Source organism: Bubalus bubalis, chromosome 4, assembly GCF_019923935.1.
Source record: "Bubalus bubalis isolate 160015118507 breed Murrah chromosome 4, NDDB_SH_1, whole genome shotgun sequence".
Classification (NCBI taxonomy): Eukaryota; Metazoa; Chordata; class Mammalia; order Artiodactyla; family Bovidae; genus Bubalus; species Bubalus bubalis.
The window spans coordinates 71,648,424-71,669,324 of NC_059160.1; the positions used below are offsets into that span (position 1 = coordinate 71,648,424).

Here is a 20,901-nt window from a genome sequence, read left to right on the forward strand (position 1 = left end):
CTTTGGGCATCATTACCAATAATGGTTTCTTCTTTGAGGTCCTGGAGCAGAGCTTAGAGCCAAGTATATGGTCCACCTCTCTCAAGTATGAAAAGTCCCTGTATACCTCTGTCCTAAGCTCATCCCCGGGTCCATTTTATTGTCTAACTTTTTTATTTCCTTTTGCCTCATTTCTCCTAATTATTTTATCTTACAAAATGGTGTACATCTTCTCACACTGCCTTCACTCAATCCTACTTCAGCTTTTAAATTATTATTTTCATGCGTGCTAGGTAACACTGAAGCTGATCGGTTCTACGAAGACCTACAAGACCTTTTAGAACTAACACGCCAAAAGATGTCCTTTTCATTATAGGGGACTGGAATGCAAAAGTAGGAAGTCAAGAAACACCTGGAGTAACAGACAAATTTGGCCTTGGAGTACAGAATGAAGCAGGGCAAAGGCTAATAGAGTTTTGCCAAGAGAATACACTGGTCATAGCAAATACCCTCTTCCGACAACACAAGAGAAGACTCTATACATGGACATCACCAGATGGTCAAAACCGAAATCAGATTGATTATATTCTTTGCAGCCAAAGATGGAAAAGCTCTATACAGTCAGCAAAAACAAGACCAGGAGCTGACTGTGGCTAAGATCATGAACTCCTTATTGCCAAACTCAGACTTAAATTGAAGAAAGTAGGGAAAACCATTAGACCATTCAGGTATGACCTAAATCAAATTCCTTATGATTATACAGTGGAAGTGAGAAATAGATTTAAGGGACTAGATCTGATAGACAGAGTGCCTGATGAACTATGGATCGAGGTTCATGACATTGTACAGGAGACAGGGATCAAGACCATCCCCATGGAAAAGAAATTCAAAAAAGCAAAATGGCTGTCTGGGGAGGCCTTACAAATAGCTGTGAAAAGAAGAGAAGCGAAAAGCAAAGGAGAAAAGGAAAGATATAAGCATCTGAATGCAGACTTCCAAAGAATAGCAATAAGAGATAAGAAAGCCTTCCTCAGCGATCAAGGCGAAGAAATAGAGGAAGACAACAGAATGGGAAACACTAGAGATCTCTTCAAAAAAATTAGAGATACCAAGGGAACATTTCATGCAAAGATGGGCTCGATGAAGGACAGAAATGGTATGGACCTAACAGAAGCAGAAGATATTAAGAAGAGGTGACAAGAATATACAGGAGAACTGTACAAAAAAGATCTTCACGACCCAGATAATCACGATGGTGTGATCACTCACCTAGACCCAGACATCCTGGAATGTGAAGTCAAGTGGGCCGAAGAAAGCATCACTACAAACAAAGCTAGTGGAGGTGATGGAATTCCAGTTGAGCTATTTCAAATCCTGAAAGATGATGCTGTGAAAGAACTGCACTCAATATGCCAGCAAATTTGGAAAACTCAGCAGTGGCCACAGGACTGGAAAAGGTCAGTTTTCATTCCAAGCCTAAAGAAAGGCAATGCCAAAGAATGCTCAAACTACCACACAATTGCACTCATCTAGTGCACTAGTAAAAGTAAAAGTAAAACTACACACTAGTAAAAGAATGCTCAAAATTTTCCAAGCCAGGCTTCAGCAATACATGAGCTGTGAACTTCCAGATGTTCAAGCTGGTTTTAGAAAAGGCAGAGGAACCAGAGATCAAATTGCAAAACATCTGCTGGATGATGGAAAAAGCAAGAGAGTTCCAGAAAAACATCTATTTCTGCTTGATTGAGTATGCCAAAACCTTTGACTGTGTGGATCACAATAAAATATGGAAAATTCTGAAAGAGATGGGAATACCAGACCACCTGACCTGCCTCTTGAGAAACCTATATGCAGGTCAGGAAGCAACAGATAGAAGTGGACATGGAACAACAGACTGGTTCCAAATAGGAAAAGGAGTACGTCAAGGCTGTATATTGTCACCCTGCTTATTTAACTTCTATGCAGCGTACATCATGAGAAATGCTGGGCTGGAAGAAGCACAAGCTGGAATCAAGATTGCCGGGAGAAATATCAATAACCTCAGATGTGCAGATGACACCACCCTTATGGCAGAAAATGAAGAGGAACTCAAAAGCCTCTTGATGAAAGTGAAAGTGGAGAGTGAAAAAGTTGGCTTAAAGCTCAACATTCAGAAAATGAAGATCATGGCATCTGGTCCCATCACTTCTTGGGAAATAGATGGGGAAAGAGTGGAAACAGTGCCCACCTTTATTTTTCTGGGCTCCAAAATCACTGCAGATGGTGATTGCAGCCATGAAATTACAAGATGCTTACTCCTTGTAAGGAAAGTTATGACCAACCTAGATAGCATATGAAAAAGCAGAGATATTACTTTGCCAACAAAGGTCTGTCTAGTCAAGACTATGGTTTTTCCAGTGGTTATGTATGGATGTGAAAGTTGGACTGTGAAGAAGGCTGAGCGCGGAAGAATTGATGCTTTTGAATTGTGGTATTGGAGAAGACTCTTGAGAGTCCCTTGGACTGCAAGGAGATCCAACCAGTCCATCCTAAAGGAGATCAGTCCTGGGTGTTCACTGGAAGGACTGATGCTAAAGCTGAAACTCCAGTACTTTGGCCACCTCATGCGAAGAGTTGACTCATTGGAAAAGACCCTGATGCTGGGAGGGATTGGGGGCAGGAGGAGAAGGGGCTGACAGCGGATGAGAAAGCTGGATGGCATCACTGACTTGATGGACATGAGTTTGAGTGAACTCCAGGAGTTAGTGATGGACAGGGAGGCCTGGTGTGCTGCGACTCATGGGTCACAAAGTGTCAGACACAACTGAGCAACTGAACTGAACTGAGGACACTTCAGTTGTGTCCGATTCTTTGAAAACCCTATGTTTCGTAGTTGCCAAGCTCCTTTGTCCTTGGGATTTTCCAGGCAAAACTACTGGAGTGTATTTCTGTGCCCTCCTCCAGCAGATCTTCCCAACCCAGGGATTGAACCCATGTCTCTTAGGTCTCCTGCATTGGTAGGCAAGTTCTTTACACCTTCCTCTTCCTCCTTCATTGTCTTTTTCCTCTGCCTCCTCCTTTTCTGTGGTAACATCATAAGAGTAACAACAAAAGAGCTGACCTCCACTGTTGTGATTCTACATGAATTGACAGTGACCAAAGGGTATATAATTCAGATGAAAATTCATAATGCATATGGTGGAGGGTAAAAGGGAGGAGTGGCTCAATCAATTTGCCCAATAGTAAAGGGCACATTGTTATATAAATAAACATACATAAGTAAGCAGCAAAGTATGTTAACTGGATGTAGAATCTAAAAACACAATAAAACACAAGTTAGTCACATTGCACCTCACCAAATAAAGCTATTATGTATATTGTTATTAAAAGTATTTCAATATATAATGAGTATCCTTCATTTATAGTATGACTCAGTTCAGTTCAGTTCAGTCACTCAGTTGTGTCCGACTCTTTGCGACCCCATGAATCGCAGCACTCCAGGCCTCCCTGTCCATCACCAACTCCTGGAGTTCACTCAGACTCATGTCCATCGAGTCGGTGATGCCATCCAGCCTTCTCATCCTCTGTCGTCCCCTTTTCCTCCTGCCCCCAATTCCTCCCAGCATCAGAGTCTCTTCCAATGAGTTAACTCTTCGCATGAGGTGGCCAAGTTTGGGGCCTAAGCTCCTAGCTGTATTTCCAAATGCCTTAGCAGACAATTCCACCAAGATGTCCTAAAGGTACATTAAACTCATCTTCAAAACCAAACTCAGCATCTCTGGAAAGGCACATCTCTGCTCACTCTTGTTCCTCCTTACTCATTAGCATCACTGTCCAGGTTCCTTTCTTTTCTTAACCCTTGCATCCAATCAGTCATCTAGTCCCCTGATTAGATTTGATGTTTCTTTTGAGTCTAAGCTCTCCTCTCTGATGCTAAAGCCATTTCAGATCCTATTATCTCTTCCCTTTACCTGAAGTCTCCTATGGGGGAGTATGTGTATGCCAGGTGTATGTAAAGTTACCTTTGAGGGTAAGTGAAGGAAATAATATATTAGAGATGCTACATATATTTTTACCTCTTCCTTTTTTAAAGTTAATTTTTATTGAAATATGTTTGTGTGTGTGCTAGTCGCTCAGTTGTATCCGACTCTGTGACCCCATGGACTGTAGCCTGCTAGGTTCCTCTGTCCATGGGATTCTCCAGGCAAGAATACTGGAGTGGGTTGAATGCCCTTCTCCAGGGCTCTTCCTGACCCAGGGATTGAACCCAGGTCTCCTGCATTAGCAGGCAGATTCTTGACCATCTGAGCCACTGGAGAAGCTCAGCCACGGGGGAAGTACAGGGACTATAGTGTTGTGTTAATTACTGCTATATTACAAAGTGATTCAGTTCTGCACACACATACATATATGTGTGTGTATATATATATATACACACACATACAAACATTCTTTTTAAAAATATTCTTTCCCATTATGGTTTATCACAGAATATTGGATATAGTTTCCTGTGCATTACAGTAGGACCCTGTTGTTCATTCATTCTTTATATAAAAGTTTACATCTGCTAATCCCAATCTCCCATTCCATCTCTCCCCCAATTCCCTTCTCCCTGGCAACCACAAGTTTGTTCTCTATGTCCGTGATTCTGTTTCTGTTTCATAGTTAGGTTTGTGCTGTGCTTAGTTACTTAGCGGTATCTGACTCTTTGAGACCCCATGGACTGTATGTAGCCTCTGACTCTTTGTGACCCCATGGACTGCAGCCTGCCAGGCTCCTCTGTCCATGGGGATTCTCCAGGCAGGAATACTGGAATGGGTTGCCATGCCCTCCTCCAGGGGATCTTCCCAACCCAGGGATCAAATCCAGGTCTCCCGCATTTCAGGCAGATTCTTTACTGTCTGAGCCACCATAGTTGGGCTTATTTTTGTCATATTTTAGATTCCACATATAAGTGATATCATATGGTATTTGTCTTTCTCTTTCTGACCTACTTCATTTAGTATGATAATCTCTGGTTTCATCCATCTTGCTGTAAATGGCATTATTTTGTTCTTTTTTATGGCTGAATAGTATCCCACTATATATATGTACCATATCTTCTTTATCCATTCATCTGTTGATGGACATTTAGGTTTTTTCCATGTCTTGGCTATTGTGAATAGTGCTGCTATGAACGTGAAATATATTTCTGACCAAAACAAATGATCCTTTCATATGTTAGACTCTGGGAGAGAAAAGTAAAAGTGCTTCAGAACAAGTTTTAAATGTTTAATTCTTCTAAGAGCTATTTCTCTCAAGGTTTTAAAATTGTGAAATAGAGTTCTTCTATTTGTTTAAAAAACACCTTCTTAAGCAATAGATTTCTCTTGAAGGGTGTATGAATCTTTTTGAATTATAGTTTTTTCCAGATAATATGTCCAGGAATGGGATTTCTGGATCATATGGAAATTCTATTTTTAGTTTTCTGAGAAACCTCCATACCAAAATGTAAACCTCCAGCTTACATTTCCACCAACAATGTAGGGTTTACCTCTTCCTTTTAACATTTCTGGCTTTTATAATGTACACAGTGGTACAGTTATACATGTAAATAAATAATAGTCATATATAGGACTATGAGGGCCTTCCCAGACGGCACTAGTGATAAAGAACCCCCCTGTCTAGGATAAAGAATCTCCTGCAGGAGACTTAAGAGACGTGTGTTCAGAGGAGGGCATGGCAACCCACTGCAATATTCTTGCCTGGAGAATTCCATGAACAGAAGAGCCTGGTGGGCTATGATTCATAGGGTCACAAAGAGTCGGATACATATGAAGTGACTTAGCATGCACACACGCGTAGGACTATGAACTCAAAAATTTCTGCTGGAGTGTGCAGTCAAAATGGTTTGGAGATGACTAACCTAGACTACTGCAGTTTGTCACCATGCCTTCAGTCCAGCTTCCTTGCAATTCTATTATTCATTGTGAGTTAATACAAGTAAAGTGTTTGGAATAAACTAAGCACTATGTAAGTGTCAACTATTATTATTATTATTATCCTATTCCCAAAATTAACTTTCTGCTGCCTCTTAGATACTCCTAATCGTGCATCTGGACTTTTATTTAGAAGTCTTTAATAAATAAGCCAGTTCTTATGTTAGGATTTCCTGGATCCTGGTCTGCTTTGCCAAGTCTTTGTGAGCATAGGCTGACACTGGGCTCTGGCTAGTTGGAGGAGAAAGACTGCTGTCAGTCACTGAGGTCAATCACCTCCACAGGATGTGATCACTCTGCTTGCAGCCTCTCCCTTCATCTCTTCCCCTAACACATGTCACTTCCCTAAATCACACAACTGATTATGTCACTGTCCAGTGTAAGAAGGCTTGTGAACTTTATCTATAAAATAAGGTCCACATCCCATTGGGAGAATGAGGCGAATAATTGGTTGAAAAGTTGCTACCTAGGATTTGTAGAGTTTTGTGTTCTGCTGTATTTGCTGAGAAAATGAGAAGAGCACAGTATTAGGGCTTCAGAGGCAAGTGGCATGAATTCAAGCCCATCCCTATTATGTGTAGTCTTGGGTAAATCACTTCTTGTCTCCATGATTTGGTTTTCTTCTATGCAAAATTGCATAATGATACCTGCCTCATAGGATTGTAAGATAACACATTTCATATTCTTGGGAACCAATATGTTCTTAATAAATGGCAGCACTTAAAAAAAATGAAGTATGGTTGAATTACAATGTATGGTAGTTTCTGATATATAGCAAAAATGATTCAGTTTATATATATATATTCTTTTTCAAACTATTTTTGGATAGTTTATTACAGGATATTGAATTTGGTTCCCTGTGTTATATAGTAGGACCATTGTTTATCTGTTTAATATATGGTAGTGTGTATCTGCTAATCTCAAACTCCTAATTTATCACTCCTCCACCACTTTTCCCCTTTGGCAAACAAATTTGTTATGTCTGTGAGTCAGTTTCTGTTTTGTAAATAAGTTCATTTGCATCATACTTTAGAGTCCACATGAGTGATATAGTATGGTATTTGTCTTCTCTGACTTCATATGGTATGATCATCTCCAGGTCCATCCATGTTGCTGCAAATGGCATTGTTTCACTCTTTTTATGGCTGAGTAATATTCCACTGCATACCACACGTTCCTTGTTTAAATTTTTATTTTATGTTGGAGCATAGTTGATTAATAATGTTGTGTTGGTTTCAGGTGTACCATAGAGCGATTCAGTTATGCATATACATGTATCTATTCTTTTTCAAACTGTTTTCCCATTTAGGTTATCACAAAATATTGAGCAGTGTTCCTGGGCTATACGGTAGGTCCTTGTTGGTTACTTTTTTAAATTAATTTTTATTGGAGTACAGTTGATTTTCAATGTCGTGCCAGTTTCCACTGCACAGCAAAGCAACCCAGCGACACACATACATACACTTTTTTTTCCAGTTCTTTTTCCATATAGATCATTATAGAGTGCTGAGTAGAGTTCCCTGGACTGTACAGTAGGTTTCTATTAGTTATCTATTTTATATATAATAGTGTGTATATGTCTATCTCAATCTCCCAGTTTATCCTTTCCCATATTTCCCCCTTTGTTACTATAAGTTAATTTTCTACATGTCTGACTATATTTCTATTTTGTAAATAAGTTCATTTGTACCATTTGTTTTAGATTCTCCATATAAGAAATATCATTGTTTATCTTTGCTTTACTTCACTCAGTATAATGATCTCTAGGTCTATCCATGTAGCTGCAAATAGCATTACCTCATTCCTTTTATGGCTAGTATTCCACTGTGTATCCCACATCTTCGTTATCCTTTCATCTGTTGATGGACATTTAGGTTGTCTCCATGCCTTAGGTATTATAAATAGCGCTGCTATGAATGCTAAAATGCATATATCTTTTTGAATTATAGTTTTCTCCAGATATGTGCCCAGGAGTGGGATTGGGGGATCATATGGTAACTCTCTTTTAGTTTTTTAAAGAATCTCCATATGGTTTTCCATAGTGGCTGCATCATTTACATTCCCAGTTGGTAACACTTTCATTTGTAATATTTTCACACCATTAGAAAGTCTTCACTAATGGGATATTTAACATAGTCTAGTTAGAGAAGATTTCTTGAAAGAAATGACAAGCTGGGAGCTGACATAAATAGGAGTGTTGCTCTGACAACAGAGTGTAGTGTGGCCTGGCTGAAGCAGAGACAGAACTGGGAGGGAAGATGAGGCTGGAGAGCTAGTCCAGAGTCAGGGAAAGAATATCTTCTCTTTTTTATGATATTGCAAAGTTTTAACTTCTATTCAATTGCAACCAACTTTATTTCCATAAACTAGCACATGCAAAGACCATTCTATACCACACTCAGAAAACTAAAGCAGCATCTTTATTTTATACAAACAGTATAAAATGTTTATGTAAGAGCTGTGTTTTGTTTACAATATATTATATTGCTTCAAGCCAATGCCAACAGTTCATACATATATTCCCTATTTTATTGTTTACAATATATTATATCATTAAATGTCACTACCACAATGTTATTTCTTTCTATCTCTTTTTTAATACTGAATTCTCTGGAATCATGGTAAGGTCATGGTAAGGTAAAATGTATTATGAGTTTAAGGGGAATTTAAAAAATGTGACAAGTGTCTAAATACATGACAAAATAAGTTGAAATGCTAAGACTTCAGCACTGTTAACTGCTTCATCCAAACCCTTGTGATTTATGCATTTTTGTTCCATTTATCTTCTCTAATGTTGCCCAGCCTCTCAATACCGTGAATGCATTGCACTTTTGGAAATTATCTGCCAAGTACACACTGAAAAGACAAAAATTTAACCTGAACAACTGACATAACATAAAGTTGGTCCCAAAGCACCGAAACAAGAAAATCGATACCATCATGCTACAGCTGTACTTAGAAAACTTAAAAGGAAGAGTAAATATCAGCTCAGTGATTTATAATGAAGCTAATAAAATTCAGGCCAGTATTCTTAACTGTACTAAACATTACTTGAACATTCAACACATGAAAGGTTAACAAAGGCTATGAACTTGGTGTAACTTAAAATGTTTCAGATGTCGGAGTTCACCAGATGTAATTGGATTCAGGTGGGTCCTGCCGCTCCTCGGCCTTTTTAACTGAAGGCGTGTGCTGCCTGAGCTGGGCGCCTGCTGGCCTCAGGGCATGCAGGAGGCTGGCTCCATACCCTGCAAAATTATTCACAGCTTAAAAGAAAAGAAACTACAAAAACAAGCTCTTCAGATTCATTATTCACCTTTCAAATTAAATCCATTTTCCCTTTCCAACCCAGAGTGAAAGACCACAGTGACCACAAAAAGCTACCTGAATGATGAGATGTTACAGTTTCAAGATCTCTTTTAAAAGAAATTCATTTTACTAACTCCATCAAATCTGGCTTCCATTGAATCTCTGATTCACTATATATTTTGGTCATGCCACGCTTGAAGCAAACTTGGGATGAATGTTATTGAATGGAAGGATGTTCTCCATCCAAAGGCTCGTAAGGATCGAGCACTGAGGTCTCATTGCAGGAGTGCTTCTGCAGAGAATGTTGTCATTGATCCTTTCATTGCCTTGCAAAACCAACCTCCATTATTATTGAACTGCAGTCCATGGGGTCACGAAGAGTCGGACACGACTGAGCGACTTCACTTTCACACATCGGAGAAGGAAATGGCAACCCACTCCAGTGTTCTTGCCTGGAGAATCCTAAGGACAGGGGAGCCTGGTGGGCTGCCATCTATGGGGTGGCACAGAGTCGGACACGACTGAAGTGACTTAGCAGTAGCAGCAGCAGCAGTTCAATAATAACAACTCCCATTCTTCATAAAGATCACATGATTAGGCATGGCTATTGCATTTACACAAAATATGAATTTTATAATAATTAAGGACTTCCATAAGTCAGACAGAGAAGGAGAATTATTGTATGAGATCCCTTATATGTGGAATCTAAAAAGTAATGATACAAACAAATTTACTTACAAAAAAGAAAGAGACTCATAGACTTAGAGAATGAACTTCTGCTTGCAGGGGGTGAAGGAGAAGGATGGGTAGAAGGGATAGCTAGGGAGTTTGGGATGAACATGTACACACTGCTATGTTTGAAATGGACAACCAACAAGGACTGCATAACACAGGGAACTCTGCTCAATGTTATATGGCAGCCTGGATGGAAGGTGAGTTTGGGGGAGAATGGCTACATGTATATGTGTAGCAGAGTCCCTTTGCTATCCACCTGAAACTATCACAACATTGTTTATGAATTGGCTATACCCCAATACAAAATAGAAAGTTTTAAAAAATGAATCAATCTAAAAGAATTTAGGAAAAGAGAAGTGTTTAAAAAAAAAGTACACCAGTACATATATTAGAGAAGGGTTAGGAATTGAACTGACTCCTTCTCAGTGGGCTTTTGTGAGCCTTGGTCAAGATGGGTGTCTACTGATTGCATTTCCAGTTCATTGTAAGAGGAGTATAACACAATAATACAATGTGAGCTGTCAGTTACACAACTCAAGACTTCTTTTCTTCTTACTTATGAACTTCTGAAGATGCCTGGATCACTGACTCACTTCTGCTGATTTCCTAAAACTGATCTAAGACAGCAGTTAAAAATCTGCCTCCATCTTCCTGTGCATTAGAGTCAAGTTTGGCATTTCATTTGTTCCCTGTAGTTTTTAAATGCAAGCATGCCGTTAAGTAACTGCTGAGAACAGAATGCTTTGTTCCTGAATGCTTTTCTTTGAATTGTCAGCATGTAGGCTAGTAGCTCTTGGACCCGCCAAGACAATGAGCCAACAATCCCTACCCTGCTGCTCACCCTGCCACCCATGAAGCCCAAACCTCCCTGGTGAGGCAGAGCCCGAGCCAGGAAGTCTGTCTCCAGTGTCCTCCTCCCAACTAGGATGTCTGGGTGTCTAGGACCTCCCAATGTGTCGCCTCACTGGAAATCTGTTCTTAGAGGAACTCTCTGCCTCACAGCTTCCTTGTCAACTCCTTTTAAGCAAAATTAACCTCACTCTTTCAGCCTGATTCTCTCAGCCACTGTACAAAATGGCTGGGGGGCCTCTCCTGTAAAACATGCTTGCGTTTTAATCAAGCACCAAGGCATCTTCTTGACATGCATGGCTGAATCTGAAATGCATGGCTGAATCTGAAGTGCATGGCTGAATCTGAAGGCGGCAGAGATGACAAAAGCTTTCAGCAGAAAAGTCTACAAGTGAGGGTGCTACTGGGGCTGGGAGACCTGTCAGAACTGCTCATCTAAACTGCGTGCATGAGGGCCTCTCACTTGCCTTCTTGGAATGGTTAATTATCTATAGGTCTTTTACCTGAAGGAAGGTCCCCTTCTGCCCCATTTGGTACCATTCCATCATTCCCACCTGGGTAAAGGAGCCATTTTCCAGAGGAATCCACTTTTTGTTAAGCTATGTCCACCTGAAGCCAATTCAACCTACCATCCAGCCAAGGCAATGGTGAAAAAAAGACTCAGCTCAATGGCTCAGTGTAGCGTAGGCCAGACACCAATATACTTTAAAACAAACAAACATGTAAAGCTACACATAACTGGTTTTATACATATCAGAATAGTACAATGTGTGTTATAAAATATGTACAAAAAGTAGGAATTAGAGATTGAGATATATAACTATACATATAAAATTTCTACATAAATGTAATAAAAGAACATAAAATATTTTTTAAATGTCTTCAAACTAATATTTTCCCTCAGCACTCCCAGATGATTATTCCACACTCACTGGGCTATATGCATCACCCTTTGGAGACCATTAGAAAAACACCTGATATGAAAGTGATCTGTTCACTTTGTGTACATTATTTTGGAAACAACTTGATAGGCACAATCTGGACTTCTATTAATCAAGGGAGCTGCATGACTGAATGAAGCCTTTCTTTGCCCACAGAAAGTAGCCAGTGGGTCCATCAGCAGTTAAGAGTTCAAGCTGCAGGATGAAACTGCAGAAATGCATTATTTATTTCCTTCAGTTGCTGATCGACTGCCCCTCTCTCTCGATTCTGGGCACCACCAGGAAGGATCTTTTCTGTCTGTTCACTGATATGTTTCCAGTGCCTGGATTCATGCTTAGCACAGAGACGATATCAATCAAAACAGAATGATTGAATTTAGCAACTTTAACTTTCATTTTATGCATAAAATAGACCAGTGGTTTATTATCTTATCAGATCAGATCACTCAGTCGTGTCAGACTCTTTGCGACCCCATGAATCGCAGCACGCCAGGCCTCCTTGTCCATCACCAACTCCTGGAGAGATAGTCCATTTTTGGTGGTCAGTAAATGTGAAAAAAAATACAACTCCATGTTAACATCTCTCCTGTACTTCACAGACCTTTTCTCTCCCTTGAAAGAACCTATTTAAAGCATCCCAAAACCAACACAGTGTAAAGATTTTACACAGCAAAACTCTTCATGATCTAATGCTCCTTGATCAATCCTGAACGATAAAATGAGAACTGTGTAGCTACTGATCTACATTTGATTTAGAAATCTTACTTTTATTCATTTCTATCATAGTTAACATACCATATTACCAAACCAACCTGGAGTACTAATTTAACCTGGAAAATATTTGTGGTGATATTTTACAGATGTGGTGGTATTTTACAGCGATGCTTTCTTTCCTCTACACTCTAAAGCTTAGAGAGTTCTGGTGGTAGTGGGGACCACTGGAGAGAGCAGGAAGAGGAGGAGAAGTTGGTTTTATGCAACGGAAAGCAGAGCTGAGTTATGGCTTGTCTGTCCTGGCCTTTGGAGCCAGGAAATAGACGTGCAAGAGTCTGGCTCCCCAGACAGTTCACACTTACTTTTATTGCAGTGTCTCCCGTGCCAGCCTTCCTGACACTGGCACTTGTTGGGTTCGTGGCAGGTTCCACGTGTGCCACAGCCAGGTTTGCAGACAGCTGGAGTCAAAGGAGATAAATAGAAAGTTTCCTGAGCTTTCACCAGTTAACAGAATTATGCAGCTGTCTTCCCCGCAGTTCTTTCGAATGTGTTAGTTTTGGCTTCATCCCTTCATGTGTTTTCCTAAGTCAATCTCCAGCTAGAAGTCAGCTTTGGACTCTTTTGAGTCAGTCCTGGAAGTGAGCTAGACTTGATGTTTCTCCGTGACAAAAGACACTCAGGAGGACTTTGAAACTGCCAGGCAATGGAAGTTAATCTTCCTTAAGAAAACTCCTAATAGTTAAAAAGTTTGGTGGTGTGTGCATATGTGTCCAAGTTTGTTTGTTTGTTTGTTTGTTTTTACATGCATGGATTTCATGTCTTTGGTCTACCTCAAGAAACATAAATTTCAGTGAAGAAAGGTTAATTGTGATGCCTCGGCAACATGCAGTAGGTACAGAAGTTAGGAAGTAAGAGAGAAGAGATCCCTGCTAGTTTAACTACCCCATAACACAGGTCGGCTGTGTGTACAGGGTACTTACGCTTTGAACAGAGGTCTCCTTGGTAACCTTTGGAGCACTTGCATTTGTTTTTACCAATGCATTTACCTCCATTTCGACAGGGCTGTGGGCATTTGCCTGAAATAGAAGAATGCAAATAAGCAAGGAACTCTGTTCTCCTTTCAGAGGCAATTACATTTTTTCAAAGGAATCACAAGGCTTTGAGAGGATCAAGGCTTTTAAGTGGCAGTTATTTCCACTTATTTCCGATCAACCCTGGCTTTGTTACTGTTTGAGCTTTGTTTTGGGGACAAATAGGCTCATATTTTATAATTTTGGATATGAATCTTCCACAATGAGTATTGTTCAAATGCTGTATTTACATCACTTTTTTGACAAACAATGTTTTAACTGATTCATAAAAACTTGTAATTCAAGATATATTAAAAGTGAAGATATGGATGGCCCCCTAAGTGATCTCTCCTCTGAGTTCTGATTTTTGACTGTCACTGTTTCTGAAAGCAGGCCTATACCTGGACACGATGACTTCTGCCTTAGCCTAGGATTCTCCAGAAATCAGGACCTGCCTGCAGAGTTTATTTGGGGAAGTGATCCTTGGGATGAGGAATAGGGGGCAGGGAGAGTCAACAGCAGAAGAGAAAAAGCCAACACAAAAGTATGTTTGTAGATTGTTCATCACTGCAGGCAACTGGGCTCTATTCTCCAGCATCTTTCTGAGGAGTCAGGTAAATGGACTGCTCTTTCAAGTTGCCTGAAGGGAGAGAGAGGGGAGCGTTTATTCATCTGCACCAGTGTCCACTGACCAAAGGTCACCCCATGGAATAACTTTCTTGAATTTCTAGTCTGTGACTACAGATTATATATGTATAATCTGTATATATGTGCAGTTGCTCAGTCATGTCTGACTCTGACGAGTCTTCTCCAACACCATAGTTCATCAATTCTTCAGGGCTCAGCTTTCTTTATGGTTCAATTCTCACATCCATACACAACTACTGGAAAACTATAGCTCTGACCATACAGACCCTTGTTGGCAAAGTAATGTCTCTCCTTTTTAATATGCTGTCTAGGTTTGTCATAGCTTTTCTTTCAAGGAGCAAGCGTCTTTTAATTTCATGGCTGTGGTGACCATCTGCAGTGATTTTGGAGCCCAAGAAAATAAAGTCTCTCACTGTTTCCATTGTTTCCCCATCTATTTGCCATGAAGTGATGGGACCGGATGCCATGATCTTCGTTTTCTGAATGTTGAGCTTTAAGCCAACTTTTTCACTCTCCTCTTTCACTTTCATCAAGAGGCTCTTTAGTTCCTCTTCACTTTCTGCCATAAGGGTGGTGTCATCTGCATACCTGAGGTTATTGATATTTCTCCTGATAATCTTGATTCCGCCTTGTGCTTCCTCCAGCCCAGCGTTTCTCATGATGTACTCTGCATAGAAGTTAAATAAGCAGGGTGACAATATACAGCCTTGACGTACTCCTTTCCCAATTTGGAACCAGTCTGTTGTTCCATATCCGGTTCTAACTGTTGTTTCTTGACCTACATATAGGTTTCTCAGGAGGCAGGTAAAGTGTTCTGGTATTCCCATCTCTTTAAGAATTTTCCACAGTTTGTTGTGATTATATATATATATATATATTTTTTTTTTTTTATATTCAGTACTCAGGAGTCTCTGGTGGGAAGCGAGAGACGTGTGGCTCAGCTCAGGTGCAATCAGACTATGTTTGTACAGATTAGGTCATAGCAGTGATGGAGGGAAAGGCTGCCTGAGATGGATTTGAGGTGGGGCACACAAAGTCCTTGATTCCACACTTGGGCATTTTTCTGGAATGTCTCAGATCCTAATAATACTTCATGCTTTATCTCTGTGCCAAATGAGGAGTGCTGATATTTTCACAGATCTCTGCATCCCAGGATTTTAGAGCTGGATGTAGATGTAAAAATCATATTTTTCTTCTTTCTTACTTCTATGCATTTGCAATCTAGAATTTGCCATCCTGAGGCAGAAGTTTTTTCTGGGTAAGCATTATGCTTGACAGACATGAAGTGAACCCCATATGAAAATCATTTTGCTAAAAACACTTTTTTTTATTTATCCAAAATGACTTTCCTCACATATAAATAATCCAACATGTACTCACTGTGGAGATCAGAGAGACAATTGAGATGTTAGTGTCTCTCAGAAAACTGAAATGCCATTAGAGCTGTAGGCCTTTCTGACAAAGGGATGTTTCACAGAAAGGTGTTAAAACAACCTTAATACTTGAATGCCACCTTTCTATCAACCATTAAAATCCAAAAGAACCCTTTTTGCTAGGTTTGCACACAAAGAATAGCATTTACTCTGTGGTCAAGATCCAACTTCAATTTTAGGAAAGGAATATCTAACTCTGAATTTCCATTTGTATCAAAGGAACATCTGATCCCATCATATGCTCAGAATTGGATACTCTACAACATACTGGGGTTTCTCAACTAAGCAAGATGTGGGACAATAATTATATGGCAGAGAAGATAGAGGATGTATTGTGAACTACTTGGGGGGCCCAAAGTTCCCCATATTCCATGAGATGTGAACTTAGTATCCAGAGAGAATGGAGAGAATGGCTGATAGAATCTTTTCATTGTCTCCAAGAATGTTTTTGTTCCCTTGGCAAGAGGGAAGTGAGGACCCTGAGGCTCACTGCAGCCAACAGGGAAGACGTTCTCTCCCAGTTATCACAGAACAGAAATCTCTTTGCAGGTGACTGTTAGAAGGCCATTCCTAGATCAAACCTCATGGAGCAAAAGTATCATGAAGGGATGACTGTTTTAAAGTTCAGAATTCTATAAATGTCTTTAATATTGACTTTCTTTTCCTAAAACTATACTGTGAACAAATTCTTATCATTGGATAGTGGAACCCTGAGTCAACGTGAGAAATCACACATTTTTACCCAAATGAGACTAAGCACTGCCTGAAGACAAATAGATTTGACTAATTCTAAACAATTCAAATTTTAGCTATAACCAGTGAGGACAGTAGGATAAGGTACTGACAAAATAAAGATATTAAACATCCTCCACCCATCAGATTGTGAGGTAAATTTGTGACTATCCTTCACATAGAGAAAAGATGAAAATGGTTTACCATAAGTGCCAACAACCACCATCTCTGAGTCTTAGAATTTTACAAGTGATTTTTAACTGTTTTATCCAATATTCTAATTTTTTATGGCAAACATTTTATATAGATTACCTTTACAATAATAAAACCCATTAAGGTATTTAAAAACCCACTTTTGGTACAGTATAAATAATTTGGTTTCTTAAACTGAAGGTTTGTTAAGAAATCTTATAAAGTTTATGAACCTTAAAGAACAAGAAAAACATGTATATATATCCAGATACTTCTAACCATCGTCGTTTGTTAACCTGCAAGTATATCTCACAATCAAGTCAGAATGAAGTTTGAAAAGCCATCAACTTTGATAGAGGCCAGGAGAAATGATAATAGCATCAGAATACATATTTTATCTTAAAAAAAAAAGACAATAATAAATATTGGTAAGGATATGGAGAAATTGGAACCCTTGTACATTGCTGGTGGAATGTAAAATGGTACAGCCATTTTGGAAAATAGTTTGTCAGTTTCTCAAAAAATTAAAGAGTTAACATATGGTCTAGCAATTCCACTCCCAGGTATACTCAGGAGAACTGAAAACATGTTCACACAAAAACTCGTACACAAATATTCATAGCAGCACTACTATTTTTAGTAGCCCTAAAGTGGGGACAGCCCAGGTGCCCATCAGCTGATGGATGGATAAACCAAATGTCGTTGGTATATCCACACGATGGAATATTATTTAGCAAGTAAAAGGAAGTAATGATATATGTAACAATAGAGGTGAACCTTGAAAATACGCTAAATGAAAGAAGTCAGACATAAAAGGCCACATATTGTATAATTCTATTTATATGAAATATCTAATATCTAAGTACATTAGTGGATTCCAGGGGTTTGGGGTGAGGACCATGAGGAGTGACTGCTGATGGGAATAGGGTTTCTTTGGGGGATGGTAACATGTTCTAGATGTAGATGCTGTACAACTTTGTGAATATAATCAATATCAATTGTATGCTTTAAAATAGTTTCATGTATGTGAATTATGTCTCATGTTAAAAATAAGATATATAATTCAACTTTTTGTCTCTATTACACTATAGGCACTTTTCAATACAAGGCCCATTTTAATTTTTCCTGGTAATATGGTTCTGGCGATAGAAAAAAAAATTTCCTAAAAGGATTTGAGTATAACTTGTGATGACAATAATCAAGAGCTTTCAAAGGCCCACATTTTTGGTGCAATTAGGGAAAAAAAAAGAATAGAAAACATTATCTCTGCCAATGGAAAGGTCATAAACCTAAGGGCATGAAAGAGCATATGTCCATGAAGAGAAAGGAACCCATGAACAAAGATTCATAAACATGAACCAATTAAGTACACAAAGTCTGAGTGTAAGTGTGTGGAGAAAATTGAGGGGAATTAGTTCAGAGATATCTTTATCGGGGCAGGGTAATTAACAAGAACAGAAACCACATCCTGACAATTAAATTACATGTTCTATGAAAACTTCAGAAGTATTTCATTTGAACTCTATAAAAAAAAATCGTCATTTCAGCTATTACTCATTAAAGTGAAAAAATCCCCACAAATAAATTAGAGGTTGAAAGTTAAAATAGTAAGTCAGTATTATTTAATTCTGAACCCACTACAACTTCAGAAACTATGGCTAGAGCAAACACAGTGGTGTTTTATGGATATAATACAGCTGGAGGTGAAAATGCCATATTCCAGAACTTCCAGAAAAGTAGGGACATGCTCACTCACATTCCTTTTGTTTCTTCCTGAGCCAGGCTTTGGTGTTATCTGTTTTTGGGGTCACAGAGCAATCTAGGGTGAGGTTGGCTCATTTCTGAGTTGAGCAGAGAGCTTCAGTGACAGGAAGATAACAGGGCCAGGGCAAAGAGTCTGGTATCCTGGTTCCCAAAACAATGATTATCCACCACATTCCACTCTTAAATTTTTTTTTTTTTTTGGTATCACAGCATGACAAACATCTAGAGAAGGCATAATGCGCATTGATTTTAAGTTTATGGATCAACTATTTTTTTTTTGTCAACCATAAATAAACACTTAAGAGACACTTCCTTAATCTAGATACAGAGTATTTTAGGCACATCAGAAAGTTTTATTGTGCTCCCAATCACTATTATGGTTTCTATGATCTCCTATTACTTTTGCCTGTTCTTGAACTTCATAAAAATGGAATCGTCCAGCATGCATTTTCGTGTGTCAAACTTCTTTTACTTAGTATAACATCTGTGCAATTCATTCACGCTGTTGTGTGCGCTATTAGATGCTTTTGTTTTTATTGCTCTTTGCCTTACTTCCCTCCTTTTTCTTGAGTCTGTCCTTTTCTCTGAGATGGATTACTAGGCCCTGGCTGGTTGGGAAATGTGGCAGTGAGTTGGGAAATGTGAACAGAAAGAAGAAAGCCAGAGGTGGGGGAAAAAGACTCTATGCCTGCAGGTAAGTGAACAAATTCCAGCTGTCCTAAAGCTCTGGTCTACATTTCTAGTCTCAAACTATGGACTCTCCACAAGAAACAGTGCAACATGGTGAAGAGCGCCAAACCAGACACAACCGAGTCAGAGAGTGTTTAATGAGTCAGCTGAGCTGATCTATGCCCCCTCCTCTACCCCACTGTTAGCAAAAATGGATGGCGGCTGAATCTAGTAAAAAGAAACCCCTGGCCTGAGACCTTAAGACAAGCTATTCATTGTCTCAGGGCTTCAGATTCCTCATCAATAAAATGAAGGGGTTGGACGGTGCTGCTAACGTTCCCCACCCCAAACAAAGACAATGCAGGTCAGCACTCACTTGTTTCACACTGCTCTCCCTCTAGTCCTGGAGGGCAAATACACTTTCCAGGGTAGAAACAGGTCCCTCCATTAAAGCAGGTGGCTGAGCAATTTGCTGTTAGAATGAATAACAGGGTATTGCATTAGATAGTCACTTAAATCTAACAACAACATTTCATTAAGGCTAAGTGATACTTCTTAGGCATCTGCTACTTGCCCATTTACTTATTTAATAAAATAAGCCATATTACCCAGACAGCAGTGGTAATCAATTGCTTGACCATTTGCAGATTCAGGCAATATAACAGGATACCACACACGTGACACCGGACCCACCTCTAGGGGTTTGTTTGCCTCTTAGTGAAAAAAGGCAACAGTGGGTAAAAACAAATATCTTTTTAATTTTATTGTAAATATCTATGCTCTTAAAAGGAGAAGAATGCTATAAACCCAAGAAAATATTCAAGATGAATGAAGAATAAAAGGAGAAAACCTTCTTTGGAGCAGATAAAAGGGAGAGAAGTCATAAATATTAGGATTGGACAAAGGAGAAAGCAACTTTTTTCCTGATTAAGAAGAACAGAGATGCATCTTATATAACAGAAATTTTTGAAAAAAATAAGTTTTTATGACATTTGCAAGAAAGAGTAATTATATTCAGGAAAAGGCAGCCTATTCCCCTTTATGAGATCCCGTAGGCAGGGAAGTGGCAGCAGCATGAGCTAGAGGGATGAAGAAAGTGGGTATGTGATTGTGGGAGTCCAATAAACTAGATTTTCCAGGTGATAATCATACTGCTGGTAATTCATCCTAAACCCTCCTTTTTAGAGTCAGCTTCTGGAGTTTCACTGCTCACTGGCACCTAAAATAGAGGGAGGACAGAAATGAAAACGGGGGAGAGCAAGTGTCTAAAAATAGACAAGTTGGCTCATTCTATAACGGAGATGAAAATAAGAATGCAGCTATTCCAGTTTCACGGCCTATTTGTTCTTGTCCTATATAAAACAGGCCAAAATTGGCTGTAGGTGAATGAAAGCTGAAATAAGCATCCAGGAAGAAAATCAGAAAGGATTTCCAAAAGTTCTAAGTGTGTGCTTTCTTTGCGGAAATGAAATCCAACTAAAATATTCTATGAATATCATGCTTCCTAAATGATAAAGCTTTCGTTAAAAATCATAAGCATCTCCTAGCTTAAGGCCATGCTGTACTTGCCTTGGCAAAATCAAGCTTCCTGTCATGGAGGGTAACAGCAGCGCTAGAGGACAGGAGTTAGGATTTAGGAGAATCCGTTTTTTGAGCTTCCTCTTTGTTACTTGCCGCTAACATTGTTGAAAGTGAAGTGCTGCTCAGTGCTGTCTGACTTCGCAACCGCATAGGCTGTAGCTCACCAGCCTCCTCTGTCATGGAATTCTCCAGGCAAGAATATTGGAGAGGGTAGCCATTCCCATTCTTCTCCAGGGTAGTATCTTCCCCACCCAGGGATCGAACCCAGGTCTCCTCCTTGCAGGCAATTACCATCTGAGCCACTGAAGCTAATATTAGGGCTGGACCT

The 20,901-nt window shown here is 39.4% G+C and overlaps 1 protein-coding gene across 3 annotated transcripts in view; it reads right to left on the reverse strand.

Annotated features, from left to right (window-relative positions):
- Positions 1-8,337: 8,337 nt before the first annotated feature.
- The window catches only part of WIF1 (WNT inhibitory factor 1), a 96,368-nt gene continuing 83,804 nt past the window's right edge, over positions 8,338-20,901 (reverse strand). Inside the window, exons 7-10 of one of the 3 annotated variants that reach the window (XM_025283910.3) lie at positions 19,369-19,464; positions 13,465-13,560; positions 12,847-12,942; positions 8,338-9,184 (exon numbers count right to left, since the gene is read on the reverse strand). In XM_025283910.3, coding sequence (XP_025139695.3) covers positions 9,063-9,184; positions 12,847-12,942; positions 13,465-13,560; positions 19,369-19,464 — 410 coding nt within the window. In that variant the 3' untranslated portion in view covers positions 8,338-9,062. The remainder of the gene's footprint in view (positions 9,185-12,846; positions 12,943-13,464; positions 13,561-19,368; positions 19,465-20,901) is intronic. The other 2 variants (XM_044941585.2, XM_044941584.2) reach the window with 2 other exon arrangements.